Raw genomic sequence first — 27,122 nt, 5'->3', positions numbered from 1 at the left:
GCCATCCCCACCCCGTGAGCCCCGCCCCCTTCTGTGAGCCCCGCCCCAGGACACCCGCCATGGGAGCCCCTCCCCCTCTGCCATCCCCTCCCCGTGAGCCCCGCCCCCTTCTGTGAGCCCCGCCCCAGGACACCCGCCATGGGAGCCCCTCCCCTTCTGCCGTCCCCTCCCCGTGAGCCCCGCCCCCTTCTGTGAGCCCCGCCCCAGGACACCGGCTATGGGAGCCCCTCCCCCTCTGCCGTCCCCACCGCGTGAGCCCCGCCCAATTCTGAGACTTCTCCCGCCCCACAGCAGCCCCAGGCCCCGCCCTGTTCCCCCGCCCGCGAGCTGAGTCCCCCGCTCCCTCCTTCCCCCGCCCCTGGCTGCCGGGCCCCGTCGCTCTCCCGTGACGTGCCAATGGCGCCGCCGCCGCGCTCTGGGGCCGGAGAGCGGGACGCGGGGCCGGTGGCTGCTCTCGGGCTGGAGCGGCCGGTGGCCCGCGGGAGCGAGCGGCCCTGAGAGGCGCCTGGGCTGCTCCGCGCGGGGTGGGGGCTGGGGATCTTCCCCTGGGCACTGGGACGGGCTGCCCCAGGCCTGGCGGGGGAGGCTGGGGGCTGCCCCGGGACTAGCCCCACTACTGGGGGGGCTGGGAGCTGCCGGCTGCCTCGGGTCACCCAGTCACGGGGTGAGTGTGGCCTTGCTCGCCCGGGCCAGGTTACAGTCACTGCATGGTTTGAAGGGGGCTGGACTGGTGCGCCGCGTTTGGTGGGAGCAGTGGGGACAGGGTGGACTAGGCAGGGACAGGGATGGTTTTACCTGTGTGTGTGCGCCCCTGGGGACAGGGTGGATTAGGCACTGCCCCGACTTTTAGCAGCTCTTGACTACGTTCCCTGGCTACGCTAGCACTCAAACCGTTACTATCACCAGAATAATTTTGATCTCACACCGTTTTTAGTATAAATATAGCTGAAAGTTATTTTTGTTAATCAAGTTGTTAGTGGGAAATATCCTGAAAAAAGTTAGTATTGACAAGACACTTGGATGTGTTAGTGCTTGACAGCGAAACACTCCTCTCCCTTGGTAACCTGTGTTCATTCAGGTACCACGTAACCTGTGTTCATTCATGTACCACGGCAGGCTTTTTCTCTGTGGTGTAACCTGTCCTCTTAAAAAAAGTGTGAGATCAAAATTAGGGTGTTTATATAAATGAAACAGAGGTTATGATGTAGCAGTTTGGTTTGGTTTCATCTGTAACACTGCACATATTGGGCTAACTGTATTTTAAATTTAAGTACATCAACACATACTTACAGAGGTTCTACGTGTGTAATTAGTCACTAATGTCTCTTTTTTTTCTTTGTATTTTCCAGGTCTTGAAATGGAATCAAAGATCAAACATACAGTTGTTTTTGCAATGAATTGACTTTACCACTCACTTGTGTTGAAATGGAGAGTATTACACAGCTGTTTAGTGACTTGTGTGAAGCACACATGACAGGTTTGTCATGGAAGGTCCACCTGGGCAGACAGAAGATCAGCAAGAAAAGGGCTAAGCAAAATCTAAAAAGGGTTGCATATAATGCCCTGTTCATGAATCTTTTTCAAGAGGAGGCACGTAAAGTGCAGTCAAACATTTCCAGACTTCCAGTGAAAAACAAAATTTTAATGCTGTCTTTCAACTTGAGAGTTGGTGGAATGGGCGCTCAAGCAGATAGACTGGAGAAACTCGTGGAGGAACTGGAAACATCTGATTGCTTACCATTTACGGAAATTAATTCTATTCTGGATCTTCTAGTACAGCTTGTAGGAACTGGTCCTCCTCAACTTCTTCCACAAAAAAAGGACTATTTTCTGAACAACAAGTATGTTGGGAGAAGTGTTAAATATCAGGGTTATGATTATTATGATGTGAGTGTATTTGAAGCTGATATACAGACTTTAATTACAAATGAAGAGTATCAGTTTAATGACACAATTCAAAAGACAGTTCAGATAATGGAAGCTGCACCTGGTACAGGTCTTCCTGCCATCGGATTATTTTCACAGAACTACCCTGTTGGTGACAAGTTTGAGAAGGAAACACGTGTCTCACTCTTTGGTGCTCTTGTCCATAGCCGTACGTATGACATGGACATCAGGTTGGATCTGCCACCAGTACCTGACAGTGCGGATTTGTCTGGACTTGCGATTAAAGTATGATGTCTTTATTTACACTGTACTTATTATTTTACTTCAGAGTATATACATACTTCCAATATGCCTTTTTGAAACTTTTTTTTTTAATAAACAGCCATTTCTTGTAGTAGTATCAACATTACAAAGATGTGGATTAAAACATTTGCATACATCTTTCCCTGCTCATAATATTTAATTTACACATGAGCATCCCTCTGTACATATCTGTTCTAGTGTCCAGTTTATGATCATTTTGCTGTCAAAGTCTACTTGTATATAAAATAAGTAATTTATGCTTTTTTTAATTGGAGCTCTTCTTGAGATGGATTGATGCAGTCCCCGTCCCCGCCCCACACACACACTAAGCATAGTTTCTCTTTTTTGCTATTGTTTTTCTTTGTCCTGTATTGTTATATAGCACTGATAGGCACTGCAGAAGAAGTTAGATTAACAGATTTGTTCGGTTTTTTTTTTCTCTCTCTGTGGATGAATATCTTTTGCTTTTTCTGTTTTTAATCTTTCTTTTTTCCTCTTGTTTTATTGTTGCCCCTGTAATTTTCCCATTTAACAGAGAAGGCTACGTGCTACTTAGGGTGAAGTTGGTCCAGTAGCAGTTTCTTTTGCCTAGGCAGTGTATGCTTTTGCTACTGAGCTAAGTTTGCTGGGAGCAGAGGCATGGGCTTGCACAGTGGAGGGAGCTGCGGGAAGTGGCGTGGGCCGCTGGGACGTGCTGGCTGCCGCTTCCCGCAGCTCCCATTGGTCGAGAACAGCGAACTGCGGGCACTGGGAGCTGCGGGCAGCCGTGCAAATGTAAACAAACTGCCTCGTGGCCCATCAGTGGATTACCCTGAAGGGACCACAGGTTGCACACCACTGGGCTAGCAGGTTGCTGGCTGAATCTGCAGCCCTATACACAGGAATTTCAGATTCAGTTTTCATTAGGGTTTATGACGGGAACATGGAAAGAAAGCTGGTATGCTTAAAGGAGCTGCATGCCACTTTACCTGTAGCTGTGGGTGCACATTGTAGTTGAAGAGGTGAGTCAGATCCTGGGTCAAGGAAGCAACTCCTTTTTCTTTACATGCCTGTACCCCTTCTCTCAGCTTGGAAAACACTGTATTAAATGTTCTTAGGAGCAACTTGCATCCAATCAATTTGACCTATTACACAGACTTGAGGTATTACACTGCACACCAAGCTCCCAACAAAGTCAGTGGGAGTTCCATGATTGGGATGTTTAGAGGCCTTGATCCTGCAAACACGTGCCTGGTTTTATGCACATGAGTAGTCCCAGTGAAAACAATGGAACTGGTCATGGACATGTTAATCACATGCGTAAGAATTTGTGGGATCAGGGCCTAAGTCACTTATTTTGTGAAAAAGAAAAACTAAACAGATTTATTGTTCTGGAGCATTATGTATTATTTGACATCTAGTTTCTGAACTGACGTTATATACAGAGTAAAATATTTCCACTTCTGGTACTAACAAATTGTTAATATCTTAGTTTGATTATTCCATTGGCTACCCAAAAAAAAAAAAAAAGGCTTGTCAGAAATTGAAGTGGATTTTATTGTTTTTGTTACAAATAACAAAGTTTCAGTTTGTATAAATAATAAAGTCCAAGTGCTCAAAATGAGCATCTTTGATTAATTGTTAAATTGAGGCCAACAATTAAATGGGATTAGCATAATTTTCTTCAATAAATGCTGCTTGTATGTGTAAAGTTTGAACTCTCATGGTTATTTACAGGTTCCTCAAAGTATAGATCAATCAGAAGATGAGGGATTCCAATCAGCATCCAATCTGACTCCTGATTCTCAATCGGAACCCAGCATGACTCCAGACATAGACCTCTGGGATGCCGTACTTACTTATGGACCCAGCAAACGAAGATGCTGGGAAAGAATTGGATGGTATGTGTCTGATGTTAAGATGCAAAATAATTGCATGCTTTATGTGTGGTTTGTATGTATTTTAGTTGGAAGTGACCTTACTTAGAACAAACAAACAAAGGAATATACCATCTGATTTGGAACATGGAGTTAAATATCTTGAGGCTCAGAAGCTTATTTCTTTTCCCACCGAGCTATGTTTTTGCTGGTTGACAGTGTAGTGCTCTATGGCATTTTTCAAGGGGTGTGACAGTTTTCCTTGCTGCCATTTAGATTTTGAGTTTTTAGAGGCACGGCCTGTGTGTGAGACAGAGACTAGCACGTAGTGGGTGCTACCATAATAGAAATCAATAACACTTTAGGTAGAGGGAGTATTTCTCATTTTATGATCAGCTATTCTTGTTCTAAGGGGGGGAGGGGATTTGCATATGTTAATACAAGTACTTGGAGCTTATAGGATCCCTTTTCCTCTTCAAAGCAATTAACAAACATCAACCACAAGTTAAATAAATATTGTCCTCATTTTGCTGATGGGGGAAACTGACAACAGTTCATCTTAATTAATTAGCCTCTTAGAGTTGGTTGGGCAACTCCCACCTTTTCATGTTCTCTGTATGTATATATATCTCCTCACTATATGTTCCATTCTATGCGTCCGATGAAGTGGGCTGTAGCCCACGAAAGCTTATGCTCAAATAAATTTGTTAGTCTCTAAGGTGCCACAAGTACTCCTGTTCTTTTTATAATTAAGTTTTTACTGGAAGCTGTGTGTAATATATGAACAGTATTTTTTGTATGTTTTGGTTCTGTGTTTAGATTTCAGGTTCTTTTATGCAGGTTCTTTTATGCCTTTCTGTTTGTTCTGTAAATTCTCTAGAACACATCTGGTGCTGTAAAAATTATCAAAATTAAGAATGAGTTGGTAGTGGGGAGATTTTTAGGTTGTAGTTCAGAACTGGCTCTTGGCAGTTGCCTTGCGTTTTTAACACTTGTGCTGCAGAACTTCACTTACAATTATGTTTGTTAAAATAGTAACTTTAGCAGTTAATTTGTATAGGTAATTTTGTGTAAGCAGTGGTAGTCTCCTTCCCTTCCTCTTTGGGAACCCAACCTGGTCTTTTCACTCTTCCTGTCAGGAGCTGGTGCAGACAGGATCTTGAGGTCAAATACATCTATCACTTTCTTCAAGAATGCTATTTCCTGCATGCTTTTGACAGTTGTCCACACAGCCTCCTTATGCAAATGTTGCATTGCAGATAATCCACTGGGGTAAAATATTTTAATGACTGTGTAAAGTTCTGAAATGTCTTTATTTTAAAGGAAAGCAGTTGATTTATTCTTGGCTTCTATTGTTTTTATATTTTTTCTGACACAGCCCACCTGGTAAAAAAGAGGAACCATATCTTACTGAAGCTGGAAGAGAGGCTTTTGACAAATTTTATAGGCTTCGAGAAGGGGAATTAGAACTATTTAGTAATACCATTCTCCAGCTTCCACAGCTTGTGCTAATGAAAGAATTTGAACTGGTTAAAGATGTTTTGAATGTCCTTATTGGTGTGGTATCGGCTACATTTTCTCTTAATCAGGTATGAAAAACTTTCTAAGAATGATCATGTTCAGTCATCAGATTTCATGATTTTTGGTAGAGATTTTTGCAAGAGAAATAATTTTTTTTTTTTGCATTTGAAGTTTTGTGACTCCTATTAGTATAACTTAAAATAATCAGATACCTCTTTTTTACTGCAGTTTAAATGTCCAAAAAAAGTCTTCAGAGATCTGCACAAGAAAATGTGTGAGGAAGTAAATTAATGGATTCCATGAATGCATTAAAGTGATGAAAATAATGTACAGAGAACTGTTTGGTTAAAAGATTAAGTAACAAGAATTTTTATATACACTTTAAAATAATTATAATTTAATTTTCCTTCTAAAATTGTGCTACCTTTTTATATCTGTTTATCTTTTTGTCTTAGGTATTTAACTCCAGTCACCATAATATTTAAACTGTAAATCTGTGTGCCTTTGTTTTATGAGGGGGTTTGTTTTCAGGCAGTTGGGGGTGAGGTTGTGTAATTACATTGCACTGAATATATAGTTCTGAAATAACTAAGTGGTACTCTCTCCCTTTCTGCACTATTCCAGGCTGCTCAGACATTTGTGATAAAGCAGGGGATATATGTATCTGGAACATCACCTGAGAGCATGAACAATCTCCTGTCAGAAGTTGCTGAATATGGAACATATTACACACGATTGAGTCGCTTCTCTCTTCAGCCAGTCTTAGACTCCTTGTACAACAAAGGACTTGTATTTCAGGTAATATACTTGAATGGTGCTAGACTGCTCAATAGTGTGTTTATTCTTCCTGTAGAGGAATGATCTTGACATGCTGTTTTATTGGGAAGTAAAGGGTGACTGTTTCTCAGGTTCTGCAGTATTGCTAAATATTTGTATAGTAAATATATTAAAAATATAGCTCTTTTTTGTAAGTGTAAATGCACTTCACAATGTCAAAAAAATAAAATGAGTGAAACAGTCCACTTTAATACCTTTTATTAGATTGTCAGTTTGAAGTGGCTTACTGCTTCCTTGTAGATATTAGTTGTCCAAATGTGACTTGGATTAAGCAATGTGCTGAATTTTCTGTGCATGGTGAAGTGTAATTAATTTTGTTGCTGTCAAATAAGTATTATTTTTTAACCAGAAGGTCAAAGGAAATCATCTTTGTTTGTAATACCCTATTACAACTATGAAAATAAAAATGACCTAATTTTGATACACTGAGTATTTAAAAAGAGAATGTAATTTACTTGTACATATGCACGAAAAGGAAAAAATTCTATTATCTTTCAAATACACATCTTTTCTTGTCTTGCCATTGAAACTGGACTTTTTTTTTTTTAAGATAACATACCCAAATTAGAATGCAGGAAATGTGTTTTCATGTTGATGTACTGTAATCAGTGTGAATGTAAACTGAGCACTAACAGTTTTAACAGCAGGGTGTTGTCAATGTTTTTTCTTCTATTAGGCATTCACAAGTGGACTGAGGAAGTACCTTCAGTATTATCGAGCATGTGTTTTGTCAACACCTCCCACTTTAAGCCTTCTAACAATCAGTTTTCTCTTCAGAAAATTAGGACGACAGTTAAGGTAATATTATTATAATAAAGCATTGTAGGACTGAAAAAATGAAATCCAGTCCCTTCTTTATGAACACTAAAAATACACTACTAGAGAAGCCTTCTTATTCAGTCTTTGGTGTTCACTTCGTAATATTTTCACAGAAAAATTTTTTAATTTCCAGCGGCTGGTGATAGTAATAATACTACGTAGCTCTTATAGAGTCTTTTTCATCAGTAGATCTCAAAGCACTTTACAGATAAGCTCCTGTTATATATCCCCACTTTTTACAGATGGGGAAATTGTGGCACAAGCAGGTGAAGTGAGTAAGCATATACAAGGACTGATAAACTAGATAACGTTAGTATAAATAGACCTAGAGTCCTGGCCAAATTCCAACGAGAGTCACAGTCTGCTTATCTAAATATTTTCTATAGCTTGAATTGGAGAAATGTTCTCCAACTCCCCTCCCTACACCTGTTATAGTTTGATGCTGCAGAATGATAGCCTCATGCCACCCAAGTGTGGCACATTTCATTGATCACTGTAAATGCCCTGGGATACTTCTGTCTGAAAGATGCTTCATAAATGTAATTTTTTTGTTTAGGTATTTAGCTGAGCTCTGTGGCATAGGAACAACTGTATTGGGGATCAGCAGAGGTGCTGGTGCTTCATTTCCTACGGTGATTATTGATCTTTTTTTGGAAACCTATTGTTTCAGTGTTAATATCAATATATCAGCTTCAAATACAATTGAGCAGGTTTTTTTAAATGCTCAGTGTTGACCTCTGCTCCCAATGAAGTCAATGGGAGTTTTAGCAAAGAACACTATAAGATCAGTGCTGAATGCTTTTGAAAATTCCACGTAAGTGTTGCATTAAATGAGAGAAAGAGAATTCATATACTGATTATAAATTGTTAAATTAATGTTGGATGCCCGTCACTGTTCTGTAAGTGGGTATACAATAAAAGCACTTTTATAATATAACATATACAATTTTAAATATTTTTCTATTGTATTAACAAAATAATCCAAGCATTAAAAGCAATGCTCAACAGAAGACAGCCTGCTACAATCCTTCCTATTTAGTTTTGCCCCTCTGAAAAGCTTCAGTGAATAGATAAAACCTGAAGGTGAACATACAGGCTCAGTGAGACCAAAGAGGAAATGTGAACTTCAGCGTCTGTGGCTTTCCAATGAGAATGCCCTAGTGATTTCAATGGATGAGGTAAAGCTCAAAAAACATGGACCCTCAGATATTCAGGACCCAAATTAAAGCCTTTTGTTAGAGTTCAAAATCAACCCCTTGAATTGTCCCTGGATACTGGTTGGAGGGTAGTGCAGTCTATCGAGCACTGGTGTAACATGCTCTATGCTTGAAACTCTGCTATGTACGTGGGCTGTTTACACTATCGAAGTTTCTATGGTAAAGATGTACATAGAGTATTGCCGAAATTCAGTATATAGAGGTGGTAAATGCAGGGACAGTGGTGGTAAGGTGTACATCTAGTAGGTAAGATAACAATCTCGTGTTCAAGTAAAGATGAGAAAAGTACTCCATGGCTACAGTTGTTATCTGGGTATCCAGAAGCAATCCAGGATCCAGAAAGAATCCTGAAGATTCCAATAAAGCTTTGTCAGTTGAAGGGGCATATGTCATCTCTACCATTTCCTCTGGTTGTTATTGACCCATCCCACCAATATCATTTCAGTTTTATCCAGACTGAGCCATGACCAAATTGTCTCTGTCTAATAAATGGATGTGTATATTATTAATCTTTTTTTTTAGTAATAGTACAATGGATTTTACTGTTTTGAAATTTAGTTGTTGTTTATCATTTCAGGGAGTAAGATTGCTTTCATACCTATACAAAGAGGCTCTCAATAACTGTAGTAATGAACATTACCCAGTTCTTCTGTCATTGTTAAAAACCAGCTGTGAACCATATACCAGGTGGGTTGCAGACTGTTTGTTTTATAATTGTGCTTTGCAGTGGCTCTGTAATAATAACCTACTGGTTTTCCATTTGGACATTTTTAATGTAATAACCACTCTGAAAAAGTGGATAACTAGACTGGTTTAGTTTATATAGGGCAGACCATTAGCTTGAAGATTTTCAGAGTGGATGTGAATTATTTTTAATGATTTAAGGTGTGGTTCAGCTCTAAAATGTGACTGCAAGAATGGCATTGTGTGGTTCCATATTTGCTTCCCAGTGACTTTGTATCAAAACTTTTTTTTTTTTTTTAAACAAATAAAAGGATATTTTTTTCCTAACTGCCAACCCAGCAAATTCACTCAGGGATCTGAGACTCAACCAGGGTTCAGTTTCCTTCCTTCTCGTACATCACCACCACCAGTAATAAAGATCCTGCAGCTGATATTTAATTACACTCACAACCAGGAGAGATCCCACCTCACTTTCATGGCTCTTCAGTGTTAATAGGAGTTCAAAAGTAGTAAAAACATCTTTTATATCACTAACATAAGCATAGCTGTTGAGTAAGAAGATGTTATCTTTAATAGAGTCCCTTGGATGTAATCAATATCCACACAACTTTGGAAATTGCTTATCCACTTCTATAGAGATGCTAAGGAATATATAAAATATTAGACATTTTTAGGAACTACAATAGTAATTTAAAAAATAATAATAATGTGGTAAAATTAAACAGGATAAAACAAACCCATCAAGATATTCTGAACTGAAGACTCCTCCCACTGCCACCCTTTCCGTATGTTCAGTTTCCCAGTCAAAGTTTGGCCCTCAGACCTTCTCAGCTGTAAACCTGTTGAAATACTTAATTATGGCTTCAGTTCTGCAACTTATACATTGGCAGACTGATGGATCTTCATTGAGTTTATTGCAGGATTTGGACAGTAAAGTTATAATACATGCATAAAAATTTGCAGGATTAAGGCCTAAATGTGTTTGTAACAAGTCACTATGAGAACATCAATTGTTTAAGCAATAATGGTTGCCATAGAGGTCATTTCCTGCCAGCTAATGGCTGTCTTGAGGATGTTAACCCAGTCATTAATTCATTAACTTCCAGGAAATGTACAACCTGGAAGTTGTTGCTGTTATAAATCATAAAAATATAAGGATATTAATACACAAAAGGCCTTATTTTTAATTAGGTTAAAGTTGAACTGTGGTTGCTATGGATACATTTTTCTGTTTACAGTACCAGTCTGTTCCTAGGCATTAGACCTCTACAGTAACCAATAGAAAAGGAGGACTGTGCTGATGCTGCTATGGGACCCTGAGTCTCAGTATCTGTAACTTACAATAATTTTGTTTCCTCTGTACATACTGGGAGGGTAACTTTTGCATCACACTGGGGTCAAGAGAGTGTTATCATAAATATATGAAAAAAAGGAATATTTTATCCCAAAATAATAGTTCACGTTTCTCCAGATGTATCAAAAGCTGCTCAAGCTCAAAGGAAAAATTGTCTGAATTTGTGTCCTAAAGTTCTATAGCCTCTCTTCTCCTTCTAAACAAGTTGCATCTAATTAAAATTCTTTCTTCCTACCCACTTCCCCATAAAATGTATTCTATCATTATGAGAGTGCAAAGGTTTTTATATATGTCCAGATCAGTAAAAAAAAGATTGTTACTCGAATTAGAATGATTTTAAAGTAAATGTTTGCAGTTAAGATTCTCTGAAAAAGGTGCTTGTTATGCCAAAATGAGGTTTTATATTTTTGGGGAGTTAACTATTGATGTGATTATGCTTAACTTTTATATTTATCCTCAACATGACTTAAAGATTTACCTTTTTGTCATCACTTATTGACAAACCGCAAATATTAAATCAGCAACAGATATGTGCTTGCACGCACACATGTGCATACATACAGATTGAGATATATATGTCAAAGAAAATCATCTGTTGTGTGTATTGGTTCAAAATAAATAATTTTAAAAAGGAAAGAGGGACTTAACTCTGTTGTATAATAATCTTCATTTTTTAGGTTTATCTATGATTGGGTGTACAGTGGTGTATTCAGGGATGTTTATGGTGAATTCATGATTCAAGTGAATGAGGATTATCTTAGCTTCAGAGGTACAGTACATATATGTAGAACTTTTAGTTTTTTCAGTTTGCATTCTTGTTATCTTTATTAAATACAATATACTTTGATCTTTCTTGTCTTTGATCTATAGATAAACATTACTGGACTCATGGATATATTTTGATTTCAAAAGAAGTAGAAGACTGTGTCCCTGTGTTTCTGAAGCATATTGCCAATGATGTGTACATTTGTGGGAAAACCATAAACTTACTGAAATTGTGTTGTCCCAGGGCAAGTACTTGCTTGGTTCTTTCACATTGCGCTACAAAAACAAATTCTTAGCATATGTTGACTAGCTGTGTGGCAAATAAATGTATGCTTTTATTGATAAGTGGCCCTGCCAAGGATGGATGTTGAAGAATGTTCTTTAGCTGTTTACATTCAAGTATTCGTGACCTCAGTATACCAGTGTAACCGAGATGTTGATATCAAATTGACAAACTATGAATGTGCAGAAGCAAGTTTAAAGTACCTTTTATACAACTTTAGGTTTCATATTTTCCTTTGTGTAAACCCTGAATGTTTTAGGCCCCCAAGCTAATGTTCTCCAACACCCAGACAATACTGACCAAACGAGAGGGCCTCCTCTCCCTAAAGAGCTGAGTTTAGCCAATCTGGAGATCATACCTTCTCCCCCCATTATTTTGGCTTTTTTTGCTGCACCCTTATTCAGACACACTGTAATAGTTCCACTGTATACATTTTTTGCAAAACAGATCTGTTTTTGTCGTAGGAAGAATGCTTGAAATAAATTTGAAGTTCACTTTAATTTACACTTTGATCTTTTCATCTTATTTCTAAGATCTTGTCTTTATGTACCTTGCAGGTCTCAGTCACAGGGTATAGAAACATGATTCTGTTATATCAGTTCCATTTTAATATCTGGGTGTTCTTGTTGTACCTAAAGGCAAGCAGTGGCCATTATTGGGCATGTAATGCCATAAGCTATTCAAGAATGTAATATGATTAAAAATAGATATTTAAACATCTGCAGAATGGCTCAGAACAAGACTCCTCATAGGAAGTATCTCAAACAGTTAATGTATGCATATGCAATCATAAAGCCTGATTAGTCATTTAAAATTCACCGACTTTTTTCCCCATTATTTAACTGTATAATATTTCTTATTTGTAGCATTACATATGCTGGTCAGATATCCCTGTTCCTCGGATTTCTGTTATTTTTTCCCTTGAGGAGCTGAAAGAGATTGAGAGAGACTGTGCAGTATATGTGGGTCGAATGGAAAGAATTGCCCGTTACAGTTCTATTAGCAAGGAAGAAAAGGTAAATGAGTGTTAAAGAAGAATGAATTTTATATCATTAGCATATTTAAAGAAAGCTCAGATTTCTAATTTTATTGTATAAGTAAAAGTACTGACATTCATGACTATAGTCTTCCTGTGGTGGTCTGCTTGCTTAGTGTTGCTATCTCGGGGTGGGGGAGAACCTAACGTAATTACTTCCTTCTTTTTGTTTAACTGGCATGCCATTATTGTTGACATTTTCATGATTTTTGGAAATAGTTTTGGAGGATGTTTCACCAGGAGTTTGTTGCATCTGCTTTAATCTATTAGGGAAAGGTAATCAAGACCCAACTAGTACACTATCAGAGTCTAACTTGTTTATTAACTAATCAGATTGTTCCATTTGTCAGGTTCTTTTAATAATTTGCATGGATAATTGTTTTAGTAGAACTTCATTACTATGAACAGATCATTGTGTTAATAAATTTTAGTATAACCTTAGATTTTACATTCAGTGATTTGCCTAATTAAGTGTCCCATTTATTAAGTGGCCATAAATCCTGGAAGTCAGCTACCTTAGGACATTATTGCTATGTGTACTTGGAATGAAATTGTACACTTTAAATTGCAACGCTATCTCTTCATGCTTGAAAAGCATAATAAAACTATATATATTTATCTCCTAGGATTTGCGCATGGAGATTGCGAAACAGGAGTTGATTGTTCATGCTCGAGAAACAGCTAGTAAAGTACTAAAAGCCATTAATGGTAAGTTTCAATGAGGTTTTCATCTAGTGATTTTTGTTTTTTTGTTTTTTCAGTATGTTGTTGTAAAGTAACTATTTTCAATTTAAATACAGATCAGCAAATATCAGAAAGAATGACTTTGGATGCAAGGAAACGGGAACAGTTTCAGAAATTAAAAGAACAGTTTGCAAAAGATCAAGAGGTATTTCTGTGGTTTGATAGCATTGAGAATTACATTATTTGCTAAAGGAAAAACAAAGAGAAATTCCAGTTTTACAGTGAAACATCAATTATTATGAAATCTAATCTTAGGAACGACCAATTATACAAACGATTTTTCTTGAAGGGAGGGAAAAATAACGTAATAGTGATGTCTATGAAGAAAAAGGCAACAACCCTTCACATTCTGATGTTTTCAGTGCATTGGAAATCACCTTGCAGTGGTTTGAAGGAGAAGACAGTAATGCAGTGGTCCATACTTCAGTTTATGCACCATACCAACTGTAATTTTGAAATGTTCAATCCCCAATTAGTTTATAAAATAAGGAGTCTGCTGCACATTCTGAAATCACCTAATGTTATACAGTTTAAAAAGCTCTTTAAAATGTGTACATCTATCTGACTGGGTTGGTGTTGAGAGTGATTTTTTTAAAGAGTTCTGAATATTTATGTAGCGTCGACTTACGATGAAACAGGAAGAGATTGATGATGATTTCAGCTATGCCCGAGAGCTCAGGGAGAGAGAGAAAAGACTGAAAGCCTTAGAAGAGGAACTGGAAAAAAAGGCAAGGTAATGTATTAAACAATATTTGTGGTTAGTCTTCCTAAGGTTTCAGATCACATTTTCCCGTAAGGTCTGGCTTTAAAAAACAAAAAATTGCTCTTCATTTTGGAATCCTAGCAATGCTCTAGAGAACAGACAGTCTACACCTATGACATCCAGATTGTTTTTTGTCATAATCATGGCTTTAGAAAAACTTAAACAACAAAATTTGTGCTCAAAAGCTGCCCCCACAGCAAAAGAATCAGATGTGTCAGAGCAGATTAAAAAACGGTATATGGGAATTGACATAGACTTTTTTTTTGTTTTACTGCTAATGTTAAATGTGGGTTATGATACTTTCCTCTGAGTCTACATGTACCCCCATCTTACTTCAGTGGAGCTCTACTTGGGCCTAAGGTCCACCCAAGTGGGTCTGATTGCATGGTCAATTGGTGAATGCTATTTGGTTTTTTTTTGGATCCAGCGGGGATCCTGGGCTGCCCAAATTTTAGTCAGGGGTATATAGTACAAGTCATGGACAGGTCATGGGCTGTGAATTTTTGTTTACTGCCTGTGACCTGTCCATGACTTTTACTAAAAATACCTGTGACTAAAACGTAGCCTTAATTATAATTGATGTAAGTTCTGCACAGTAATTATAGCTATTACAAGCTTTGATATTGCTCATCAATATATACAGCTAATTGTAATTTGTCTTTGTTTCCTATCATACATTTAAGCACATTTGTTATGAAAAATTAGTGTCCTAATAACATGGTTCTACAAAAACTTACTGACAAAAAATACCATCCTCTTTTCATTACATTTTCTCAACTGGATTCTGTACTGTGGATGAAACCTCTGTTTTTTAATTTTAAAAATATATAGTCTGAGAGATCTATCATTTTCTTGCTCTTCTACACCAGCATATGGTCTCAATATACAGAGTGCAAGATGAAAAATATGCAGGTGGAGTGTCTGTAATATAGTATCTTTACTATCCTTCAGGCAAGAATTAATTGACCATTATAGCAAACTTTCTGATGATGCAGCCCGTAGGGAGCAAAGAGCTTTATGGAAAATCCAGCGGCACAAACTGGAAACAGCCCGTCTCAACTTTCTATTAGAAGATCAAAAACACATTGAGGTATCTTCTACATTTTTATAAGAAATATCATTTGTAGCATTTTAACATTTCATACATTAAAAGCTCTTTGGTTTTGCTATTTTGATTTTTAGGAGATGCTTGAAAAACTTCCTGATGGGAAGTATAGGAGGAAATTAGACATTATTCCGCATAAGCAGTGCCAAATAGTCTCAATTATGGATGCTGTTGTAGAAGAATCAAGCTCTCAGGTTGGTTTATTTTCTGACAGAAGCACTGCATGACAATTCCAAGTTTACTAATGTGAATTTTGTAAATCTGTTATCACTAAACAGAAGAGTCACCATGGCAGAAATGTGAATTAATATTACAGTATTATGGTGCTGGGAATAAAAGAGGGGACTGGAAATAAAACCTTGATCTGGAAAAATAGTTTAAAATACATACCAACTGTATGCAAATGGCTGAAGAATGCAATAATTATTTATATTTTAGGTATCTACTGTGGAACCTGTGCATTCTGATAATAATCTTGTCAGAGGTGATTCTGAATCTGGACTGAAGAGTGATACTTCTGCTGATAAACCATTGGCTTTGCCCCAGTCAGTAAATACTCACATTAATCAACATTCTGAGCCTGCTGCAGCAGGAACTGAATCCCAGCTACTAAGTACAGAACAAACATGGGATCCATCACAGAGTGCTAATTCTCTTCCTGAATCCAGTCTAAATATTGAGGATTTCCTACCAGAATCACAGGAAGAACAACCTGCTGCCATTGGCTCTTTACTAGATGAAGGATCTTTACTAGATGAAGCATTTCAAAATATTAGCTCAAAACTTCCTGAAACTACTCAAATAAGTGAAAGTCAGCCTCTTTTGATAGTAGCATTGCAAGGAGAAGGCAATACACAGTTACATCAGCAAAGTGAATATGATTTTAATACAATTCTCAGGCCAGCTGCTGTTTCACAAGGACATGGCAGAGTTGGAGAAAATGTGTTTATGGAGAGTAGGAGACTTCAGTGGAATATTCATGGACATGTATCCAATGCCAACATCAGTGTAGGGGAATATGTGCCTCATGCAGAGACTTCCCAGTCACATTCAAATCCATATGGACATTCTTCAGATTCGCACATAAAGATTGGGGAATATATGTCTGAAGTCGAATCTAGTCAGCCTCGCTGGAATATTCATGGGCATGTTTCCACAGCTCATATTAACATAGGGGAATATACATCAGAGGTAGAGCCCTCAAGGCCCAGATGGAATATTCATGGACATGCCTCGGAAGCTAATATTAAGATTGGCGAATACGTGTCAAACATAGAGCCTACAAGGCCTCGGTGGAACATCCATGGTCATGCATCTGATGCCAATATCAAGATTGGGGATAATGTGTCTGAGGTTGTACCATCTAGACCTCGGTGGAGCATCCATGGCCATGCATCTGATGCCAATATCAAGATTGGGGAAAATGTGTCTGAGGTTGTAACATCTAGACCTCGGTGGAATATCCATGGACATGCTTCACAATCACACATTAAAATGGGAGAGCTAGTTTCAGATAGTGAGCTTTCAAAACCTCGTTGGAGCCCTTTTGGCCATGCATCTCAGTCAAACATTAAAATAGGGGAGTGGTCTCCATCCACAGAAAGTGATCCAATACCTCATAATAAAACCATCTCTGGTCACTCATCAGACTCTACAGTTCAGACATTTCTGTACAATGGAGAATTTTCTCCCACTGATGAAAGTAAAAGAGACGATAAATCATCAGAAGGCAAGGAAGAGGTCTTACCCCAATCACAGTCCTCAGACAGTGTTCCAGTCCTTTCAGATTCTAATATTGAAGGTGAAAAGCAAGAAAACATCACAGAAGAGAGAGAGAAACATGAAGGTTAGAATAAGACAATCAAACTGTATTCAGTTGGTCAGTAGTTTTTTTAGGACCTTATCAAAATTACCATCAAGTTTGTTTGTTCTATGTGGATACTTCTGAGTAAATTCTTTGAGTATATGGCTAAACACTATTAGAATTTTTAGGTGAGAATTTGCATCTGGTCTGGTCTCCTGCATGAAAAGGGTGAAATATATGTTAAAATTTTCCATTGGTTTGAAACTTTGCAGACCAGTTATAATTCTAATGTGTTTTTAAATAGCTACCTTGCGCTCTGAAATTGAAGAATGTTCTGACAGTACTTTAAATATATTAATGCTAATAGTGTCACTGTGTAATATATACAAGCATGTGAACCTAAAGTTCCCTGTTTTTCAAGTGCATTGTAATGGTGGTTTTGTTACAGATTTTTGCATTCTTTTGGAATTATGATCAGGTCTGAGATATGATTCAGTGACTATAGGCAGTAAGCTGTATTTTGTATGTTCATGGGTTTTGGGGTTTTTTCTGATACTGTTTCAATTTGTGTTATTACAGTAATTGCAAAAGATGTCTGCAAAGATCTCCCTCTAGAGCTTCCTCAGAGTTCACAGGTAAGGAACACATCATTTGTGCATGGGATTTATGAGATGATTGGCTCTGAGAGAAGGTGTTAGTTATTGTCTGCATTCTCTTAGACAGAGGAACCTGAAAAATCGATTGCACTGACTGTTACACCTCAAGAAACTTTACTTTCTGAGGCTTGTGCTTCTGAGACTAAAGAGAAGGAAGATGATACGTGGAAGAAAGAACAAGCTTATCTGAAAGCCTTATCAGACCAGTATTGCCTTGAAAAATACCAAGACAGCTATGATTTAATGTGTGAGTAGAACTCTTGAAATGGTAGTTCAGCAAGAAGATGTAATGGTCTTGAGTGAGAAATCAGGTGTTTAGCATAAGGAAAAGTTCTTAGATGATTTTTATTGTCAAAATTATTAAGTACAGTAGCAAAACTATTTTTATTTGCATAAAAATCTGAAGTCTACTGTAGCATGTTTTGATTTTTCTAATCTGGAATGACTTTCAGGAGATTAATTGAAATAGCTTAAGTATAACAGCTTACAATTTTTATATGTATTCTTCAATTTAGCGGAATTGCCAGTTTCCCATCTCTTGCATCATGTGATACCCAGGTCATACACTTTCCCAGTGGATCCTTTGGTACAGTCAGCAACAGATGAAACAGCTGTACAACTAAGTGAGCTTTTATCTCTGCCAGTGCTGATGAAACACTCTATTACTGCTCCACTAGTGTCTCAGTAAGTATTAATTAGGAATAACAAATCCACTTTTATTAACTCAGTTATTTTTTTTTCCTCTGGTCATTTTCCCTTGAGACAGAGCTGCACAAAAATCTACTTACTACTTTTTAGAGTGCTGTTCCACACACGTGTACACATGCATGCCATGTGCCTGAGTCTGGAAGTTCTTCAAAGCAGTGTCCATTGACTCTCACGTGCGCATTAGCTTCCCTCATGTTCCCGACCAAGGGTATAATAGGCGGCACGGGTTGATGCTTCTCCAGTTCCTTCTTAATGCTGCAGTGTATAACCTGTAAACTAAATTTGTTGTGAATAGTTTTTATATCTAGTTTAGTAAGTATAGGGTATAGGATAATTTCCTCCCACCAGTGCCTTTGGGGAAAGTCCTCCCTGGTCTCGGGACTATCCCCAGAGTTCCAGGATTCAAGAATTGAATCTCCTGCCCTCTCTTCTTCTCTGTCAGTGACTAGCATCAAAGGTGCCTATATTGCCTGGGTGAAGTACACACCTCTCCAAAGATACAGACATGACACTTTTGCTTAACCAGTCTGGATCCCACCAGATGAAAGCTTCATAAAGAGAGGTTACTGCTAATATTTTTCCTATAGTCCATGTAGTGTCACTAAAGCCCTTTATATATAACCAATCTTCAGATATGCTGGCAATTCCAATTAAACTATAGTTCTCTGTAGTGGTAGGTTTTAGTTCTGGTTCATCCTGGATACTATCTGTATATAAGTTTTCTCCCATTTTCTTTTGTGCATGTGAATGTCATGCAAGCTTGTACATCATGCTAAGTATTGAAATGTTAATTTGATAGTAATATCCATGACTGCATTTTAATAGTAAGGAAAGAATTGTTCTTAAGAGTGATTATCAGTTCATGTTTTTATTAGTGTTTCCCTTGTGAACAAAGCAATAGTCGATTACTACTTTGTGGAACTGAACATAGAGAAGCATTTTGAAGCCCTACGACATTTTTTGTTAATGGAAGATGGAGAGTTTGCTCAGTCGCTTAGTGACCTACTATTTGAGAAGGTATTTGTGCTGGCTTGTTTTATAACTCTGGTATTTGGTCATTTGCAATAGGCGTCATGTCTGTGAACCTCTAATATCTCATAAAGTGATATTAAGGACTGTTCCCAGTGTTGACATATATTGGGTTTTTTTTTTAAGCTACCTGAGTGAGGGTTGTAGAGAGTTGTGGGTTAAAATCCTATCTGCTGTTTTACCCCTTATCCATTTTGTACTCCTTTGTGCCACGGTAGCAAATTCTGTAGCAAAGAGGCCCTGCTGAGGCCTTAATGACGGTGAGCTGAAATGCACTCTCTCTTAGGGATATATGAGGCCCAAGAAACTCTGTAAGAGCAATATATTTTGCTGATATTCTCCGTGAGGAATGGGGTGATGGGATTTGGCAGACTGCAGAGGAGGCTAGGGGGTCTGACCTCTAAACTCAGCAGAAATTGGAGAATTGCTGGGAAGAGAACCTCCAGTCCTGTGAAAGGCTAGACTGTTTGCGCTATTGCTCTGGCCCCTGCTGGGAGGACACTGTTGCCACTGGTTGAGTCCCACCACTCACCTCCATCACCCTGCAGGGTCCCGTGCTGTGAAAAGTTGGTCTACATTCCAACTTCAAAAATCCTACAGTGCACTGTTGAAGGAGAATTAGGGAGGGGAATGTTGGAATCTTCTGCAGAGGTGGCACTTGTATGCCTCATTTCTGTGTCCCTGGGTGAGGTCCACCTGAGTAAGGTCACAGGAAGGATGGTCTGGGCTTATGTCTGGCTATCAGGGCATGCATGGGTACAGGATAGTTAACACCAACTCTCTAGAAGCTGAGAGCATTTTGGTCACAGTCGAGAAAAGCACTTTAGCACATGCTTAACTTTGAGCATATGTGAGAAGTCCTGCTGAAGTCAATGGGATTGCTTGTGCTTAAATGTTTTGGATCTGAGTCTAATGCTCAGTACTGTCATTTTAATAGTTGCAGGGGGATCAAGATAACATAAATGAAATGTTTAGAACGACATTATTTTTTTTTGTTCTTTATTCATTTTGAGACCTGACACCTGCAATTCTGAATTTGCTATGTACTTCAAGTTATATTTTCCATAACAGCAGTTAAGGCTTTATATTTATATTTTGAAAAGTAAATTAGCAAGTTCTCATTTGGATTTTCAGCAAATATATTAATTTCATTAGTAAACATATGTCAGAAAACACATTAAAGTTGCTTTAAAGTTCTAAAGGTGAAAACTGAGAGGTTTATTTCACAGTATTAATTTTGATTGTCACATTAATTTGTTAATTAGGTTGTTCTGATGTTGATCATCATGGTACTGAGCCAAAAGACTAAGGGTAAAAATTTCAAAAGTAGTCAAGTCCCATTTTCAAAAATGAATAAAACACTTGTGCCTAAGCTACTTTTGAAAATGGGACTTAGGCTCCTAGATCACTTAAGTGCTTTTGAAAAATTTACCTTAAAGCAAGAACATGACTTGTCTGTCTCTAAAAATTATGTGTGTAATGAATTTAGATTTTTTTTTCAAGCTCGGTTCAGGGCAAACTCCAGGTGAACTTCTGAATCCACTGGTTCTCAATTCTATCTTAAATAAAGCATTACAATATAGCCTTCACGGAGACACCCAGCTTGCGTCCAATCTTTCTTTTGCACTCAAGTACCTTCCAGAAATGTTCAAACCCAATGCTCCTGATGCTCTGAACTGCTTGGAGCTCCGGTACAAGGTAAGAAAGCATGTAGAAAAGATTATTTGAAAGTTATACTTTTGCTCTTATACCATGATCATTTGAGCATCCATGCTTCCATGTTTCTTTGATATATAGTAATTGATGATTTACTGCCTCCCAGAGGAAAAGAGTCAAGAAATTAGGCTAATCTAAATGAATTCATAGGGTTCGCTCATCCTGGTCATTCTATGATGCCATTTATAAATTCATTCAATTATGTTTCAACAGCCTGTAGTACCTGTGACTGAAAGGGCTGTGAAATATTCTGAAATGATCAAATATGACATGAACGGGCATGTTAATGACACTTGGTTTTTTATATATATTATATATGCTTTTAGGTTGATTGGCCTCTGAACATTGTCATTACTGAGAGCTGCATGAATAAATACAACAAGATCTTCTCCTTTTTGCTGCAGTTGAAGCACATGGTGTGGACTCTCAAGGATATTTGGTTCCACTTAAAACGTACTGGTAAGATAAATTAGAAAAGGTACTACATAAAAACGTGTTTAGCTCCATGTGCCAAACAATAGATTGTAAACATACCATTTAAAACGGGTACTTTGGTCCTTAAAGTCAAAATGTATTCAAGGAAACTTGTTTGGAATTTGAGACAGATTTCTGCTGATAGTTTTGTCCAACCATGATTTTTATGGGAACAGTCTCTACGGCAGAGGGGGGCAAACTACGGCCCACAGGCCATATCTGGCTTGCAGGACCCTTCCCTCTGGCCTCCGAGCTCCTGCCAGGGAGTGGGGTCAGGACAGGCTTGCGGAGGAGCCAGCCCAATTCCCCAGCAGCACGGTGAGTGGGGCGGAGGCTAGCCTCTGGCCCCTCCCTCACAGTCACAGTTCCCCCAACGCCTGGGCAGTGTCAACAATAATATCTTTCTGTTTTTATTTCCAGCATTAGTGAGTCCTGCATCAAATTCTGTTCAATTTCGACAGCTCCAGCTATATAAACATGAAATGCAGCACTTTGTTAAAGTTATTCAAGGTTACATTGCTAACCAAATATTGCATGTAACATGGTGTGAATTTGGAAACAAACTGTCTTCTGTAGGAAATCTGGAAGAAATTCACAGAACACATGCAGAATACCTCAACAAAGCAATTTTCAGGTAAGCAAAGCAGAGAAACACTTCAAGGAAAAACAATGAAGTCAACTGAGCTGTTTCAGTTTACACCAACAGAGGATTTGTAAATATGGTATAGCACACATACACAGTCTGTGTGTGTGTATGTGTACATGTGCATATACACACACACACACACACACTGATTTCAACAAACATACAAAGTAGTAATTATAGCCCCAAAAAATTGTAAAATCTTTGCATAGGTGCAACAGAAGCACCCAGAATATTAGTGCTGTGATGAAAGGGAAGTTCATGATTTGTAGTTAATACCTACTACTTAGGGAAATGAGTGTTGTCTGTCTGAATAAGTAGTATGTACTTATCCAAATTCAAAGATTGCACCAGGCCTATCTCTATAAATTGTTTATATTTTGAATACCTATGCAGAGTAGTTAATTTCAAGCTGCAGGACCATACCCTGGCAGAGCAGTTGTCATCTGATGTACCACCACTAGGGTTCATGAGTAGTGGAAGTAGTACTACTTGCTTTAAGAATAAGAGGCTGTTAACACTTTGAGCCTCATACACTACAGTTGTTACTAACACCAAACTGTAGAGGCCCTGAGATGATGTGATAGAGAGCAAAGGGAAGAGGAGTAGGATAAGAAGAATGGGGTTGAGAGGTAAGTAGATATGGGAGTGGTGGGGTAAGAAAGGAAGGAATATAGAGAAAAAGAAGAGGTCAGAAATGACCAGGGAGGAAGAGAAGAGGGTGAACAGGAGGAGTCAAAAGTGTGTGTCCCACTAGTGTGTGTTAGTTACAGACAAGAACAGGTGCATCCAGAAAAACCAGTTCAGGCATTGGGAAGTGGCAGAAATGACGACGGATGCCAAATTACCTGGGCAAAGTTAAGAACTACTAGAGTACGACACTTAAAATTTAATCCCACCAACATAAAAATAAAGGACTGAGCTCTTCATATGTAAATGTCAGCAACCTTGAAAAGGAGGTAAACTATACTGGACTCAAGAGTTACATAAATTCACTCCTGTAGGGTCCCATATTTTGTTTTGTTTTGAAATGATTAAAGAGGGAACCCCAAGAATTCTCTCTGCCTTCTAACCGCTCAAATAAACAACGGTTCTTTAAAAAACTAAAGTCTGTTTTGTTTTTTTTCCCTAGAGGACTATTGACTGAAAAGGCCACCCCTGTGATGAACATTATTCACAGCATCTTCAGTCTCATTTTGAAATTCCGCAGCCAGTTAATCTCTCAGTCATGGAACATTGATGCTGGCAAGCAAATGGCTGTTCATCCCAACTTTGGTTTGATGCAACAATCTTATAATACTTTCAAATATTACTCTCACTTCTTATTCAAAGGTAGGAAGTCAGATATGTTATTGGGCTAATTTATATTGCCTCAGTCAACTGACACCTGAAAAACCCATCAGTTCTTGCAGTTGTCTTGCAATTGCAGTTGTACAACCTAAAAGCAGGAGAAAGTGTATATTGAACTCATTTTCCTTAGTGCTTTACTTCTGGGAAAGCTAATCTCTCCACATCCACTAATGTAAAGCATCAGAAGTCTGAATTTCTTGGCATGTGTCCCATAGCTGACAATAAGTATCACATGTGGTGGTTTACGGGGAGTAAATCCATGGTAAATAATTGCTTCTTAGCCTGATATATGCTTAAATTTACCATTTATCTGCAATGTAGTCCTTGAAACCGTATGACAGACAAAAATATCTAAAAAGGCAACACAAAAAAAGTCCTTTGAACTGTATTTTACATCTCCTGACCGGAGATTGAGATTGAATTTCCTGGCTCCTGCAAGGGGTTAAGCGACTAAGGCCACAGTCTGCTCACCTACTGCAAGAAGTAGTAAAATTTAGTTCTGCAGACAAGAACTTTGCTGCTGTGCAGATTTCTTGCCACGTAGTTCATGTTCTTTTTCACAATAGAATTCCTCGTGGCTGTCACCTCAGCTTGCAGGATCGGCAAGTTAGAGAGACCCTACCTAATCTTCTACATTTCCCAAATAATACTGCTCTTGCAGACCGTTCCCGTATTTCTACCAAAAATAAATTCACCTTTTCATGTGAATACAAGCAGCTTCTCACTTTCCTTTATTAGCAGCCCCAATATCCAAAGAAAGTGCCACTTTTTCCTTTAAATATCAGTCATTAGATACTGTTTCCATCAGATTGTATCCTTCAGGAAATGAGATGCCCTTTTTATTCATTAAGAGTGTCAAAAAGTGGTGTCACAGGACAAAAAACAACAAAAGCAAATATTTCAGGATGAGTTAGAATGGCTGCTTCCAAAGCCTATGGGAAGTCAAAACACTTCTGGGAGCCATCTAAGCCATTCCTATGAGATCTATGGTTGCTTCACGAACAGAGATCAATAGAGCCTCCTGTAAGGAAATATGCAGAGTGACCTGGTCCTTTGCACTCCCCCGTATTAATCACCATAAAACAAGTGTACTTACACATGTCCCTGTAATCTACGAGATTCTGTCCCTCACAAAGAGTGTGATCCAAAGCCCTACTGAAGCTGGTGGACAGTCTCCTGTTGATTTGAGTGGGCTTTGAATCAGGCTCTAATCCTGTATATTGTACACCTTTCCTTCTTCCTTGCATGCTGTTACTGCTTGCAATTCCCCCTTGGTGTATGAGATGTTTATGAAGCCAGGGCAATTTTTCTTTTTGATTTAAGCCCATACATTGGAAAGATCCCTTCTTTGTTATTAATGATGGTTAGCGTTAGTAAGTTTATTATTCAATTTATAGTTAAGATTTGCAATCATCCCGGGTGTTTGTCTGATGGTCCCTTCTGTAACAGTGTTCTTGGCATAAGAAAACTAGCAGAGCTGCTCTCTTTTAAAGAGGTCAGGTGTCTCAGTGGTGGCTGCCCACTGGTTAATATGATGTTATGGCAGTGGTTTGCAAACTTTTGTACTAGTGACCCCTTTCACACAGCAAGCCTCTGAGTGTGACCCCCCCCCTTATAAATTAAAAACATTTTTTTGTATATTTAACACCATTATAAATGCTGGAGGCAAAGCAGGGTTTGACAGCTCGCAACCCCCCATGTAATAACCTCATGACCTCCTCAGGGGTCCTGACCCCCAGTTTGAGAACCCCTGTGTTATGGGAACCTAAAATTGTCCTTTTTAAAATAGTTTGGATAAAGTGTACTTGTAATTAGAAGAATAAAATTCCATTTAAATGCACACTGTCTAGGATTGACATTTCTGTTCCTTGCCTTGCATGTGATTTGTTGTACAGACAGTTAATGAGAGCACTTTGTAATTCCAGAAATAGAGGCAAGGGCTCTTTTATACAGTTTTAATTATTTGTTTCTATCTACGTCAGACATCTGCAACAGGCTTTTTCCATGATAGTATTGGTACAGTTAATCAACAGATTGACTTGTTAGAGATTTAAATTAAGATTTGTGTATTTCCTTTTCCTACAGTGGTAACCAAACTTGTAAATAGGGGATACCAACCTCACCTGGAGGACTTCCTGCTGCGAATCAACTTTAATAACTACTACAAAGATAACTGAGCTCTAGTATACTGTAAGGAATACTGGTAGCATGGTAAAGAAAATACAGCTACAGCTTTATGCTTATTCTTAATGGAAATTGATGCTAATAACAGAGGCTTATCGTAAGAAGTAATCCATTGTTCAAAACAACTTTGAAGAGTGAAACCATAACACTTAGAAAATGATGCCATTTAGAATCTGTACAAATCACCACTTCATCAGCACATTGAGAATTGATCCTGTCATTACAGATACAACAAAGAATGGGGCTTAGTGTTAACATGGAAAGGGCATGCGTGTAAATTGGTTAATGTATAGTATACATTTTTCCTTTCAGTGTTGTGAATTCATGTTCAATGTAAATACATGTTTGCGAAATAAATAAACAAAAAGATACCTTTTAAAGCTTCTTGGTGTTCAGTATGCCCAAATTTGGTCCATTTAATTTATTTTAAAACTGACTCATATTCTCAGTCTAAATCACATTTACATTTAAAATTCTATAATTATTTCTACAAGGCTGCTATTCAGAAGGAATGAATAATATGGCTGAAATATCACGTTTTGAGTACATCTGCTCAGCTGCTGGAAAGTGAGACTGGATTTGGAATATTTGTGAGAAACAGTAAGTCATTGGACCTCATAACACAAAGCAGTTACTTTAAAAAAACCAAACAGTTTGGTTGAAGATGTGCATAAAATGAGATTGGTATGTAAAATGGCAAACATGAAAGTTTTTAGTATCACGAAGACAAATCAAAGCTCTAACTATGAATAACCTCACATCAATGATTTTTAACCAGTAAAACTAGAAATCCCATATACTTATAAACCATGAAGTTGCAAAGATAAATCATATATTCATATGTAGTAGAGCTGGTAGAAACTCAGAATTTCTACTTTTCAAATATTGATTTTGTTCTGATTCACATGATGGGGCTATACCAAGGCCACAGACCCTGGAAACGCAGGGTTCCCAGCACTGGGACAGTGTGCATAGTGGGGCAGTTTTGAAAATTTGAGCCAAATGTGTTTATCCTTTTAGAGTTGCATCAGGATTTTTTTTTTGAGTTTTTTTCCCCCTACTTTTCCTTCCTCCACCCCCGTCCCCGAGTACATTACTGAATTTTAAAGGTTCACAGTCCGCATGGAATTACGGTTCATGGAGGTGTGTAATGCCTGTGCTAGGTTTGAAATATTTTGGTTTTGAGCTACCATTTTTTACAATGTTGCTTTGTGCATGCACAGTAGAAAGACCTTAATAAAGCCTACAAGTGGGTGCTTAGCTGAACATGTGTGTCCACTATATATTTGTGTGTGCTCTTTTGGCGAGTCTATGCACCTGTGTACATGCTCAGTTATTCACAATTAAGAGACATCAGAGGTGTTTGTTAGCTGGTGAAATGGTG

The 27,122-nt window shown here is 38.3% G+C and overlaps 1 protein-coding gene across 1 annotated transcript; it reads left to right on the top strand.

Annotated features, from left to right (window-relative positions):
- Positions 1-390: 390 nt before the first annotated feature.
- On the top strand, positions 391-26,118 carry TUBGCP6 (tubulin gamma complex associated protein 6). The gene is made up of 26 exons (XM_044980000.1): positions 391-524; positions 1,350-2,172; positions 3,907-4,070; positions 5,425-5,635; positions 6,192-6,365; positions 7,081-7,202; positions 7,780-7,855; positions 9,018-9,127; positions 11,156-11,247; positions 11,349-11,488; positions 12,393-12,542; positions 13,189-13,270; positions 13,363-13,451; positions 13,924-14,039; positions 15,021-15,159; positions 15,252-15,368; positions 15,613-17,020; positions 17,558-17,613; positions 17,698-17,881; positions 18,150-18,318; positions 19,218-19,359; positions 20,875-21,069; positions 21,414-21,546; positions 21,982-22,195; positions 23,337-23,536; positions 25,640-26,118. Exons 2-26 carry the CDS (start codon positions 1,426-1,428, stop codon positions 25,729-25,731), a joined length of 5,322 nt encoding a protein of 1,773 aa, XP_044835935.1. The 5' UTR covers positions 391-524; positions 1,350-1,425; the 3' UTR covers positions 25,732-26,118.
- The last annotated feature ends 1,004 nt before the right edge of the window (positions 26,119-27,122 follow it).

This window comes from Mauremys mutica, chromosome 1 (assembly GCF_020497125.1).
Source record: "Mauremys mutica isolate MM-2020 ecotype Southern chromosome 1, ASM2049712v1, whole genome shotgun sequence".
In the NCBI taxonomy this organism is placed as follows: Eukaryota; Metazoa; Chordata; order Testudines; family Geoemydidae; genus Mauremys; species Mauremys mutica.
The sequence above is the reverse complement of the archived record's forward strand: the minus strand, read 5'-3'. Positions and strand labels throughout refer to the sequence as shown.

What these genes read in the sequence shown, in the direction of transcription:
- TUBGCP6 (XM_044980000.1), top strand. Translation starts at nt 1,426, where the DNA reads ATGGAGAGTATTACACAGCTGTTTAGTGACTTGTGTGAAGCACACATG. An exon ending in AGTACTAAAAGCCATTAATG is followed by an intron (nt 13,271 to 13,362) that starts GTAAGTTTCAAT and finishes ATTTAAATACAG; the next exon opens with ATCAGCAAATATCAGAAAGA. An exon ending in AGTTTGCAAAAGATCAAGAG is followed by an intron (nt 13,452 to 13,923) that starts GTATTTCTGTGG and finishes ATATTTATGTAG; the next exon opens with CGTCGACTTACGATGAAACA.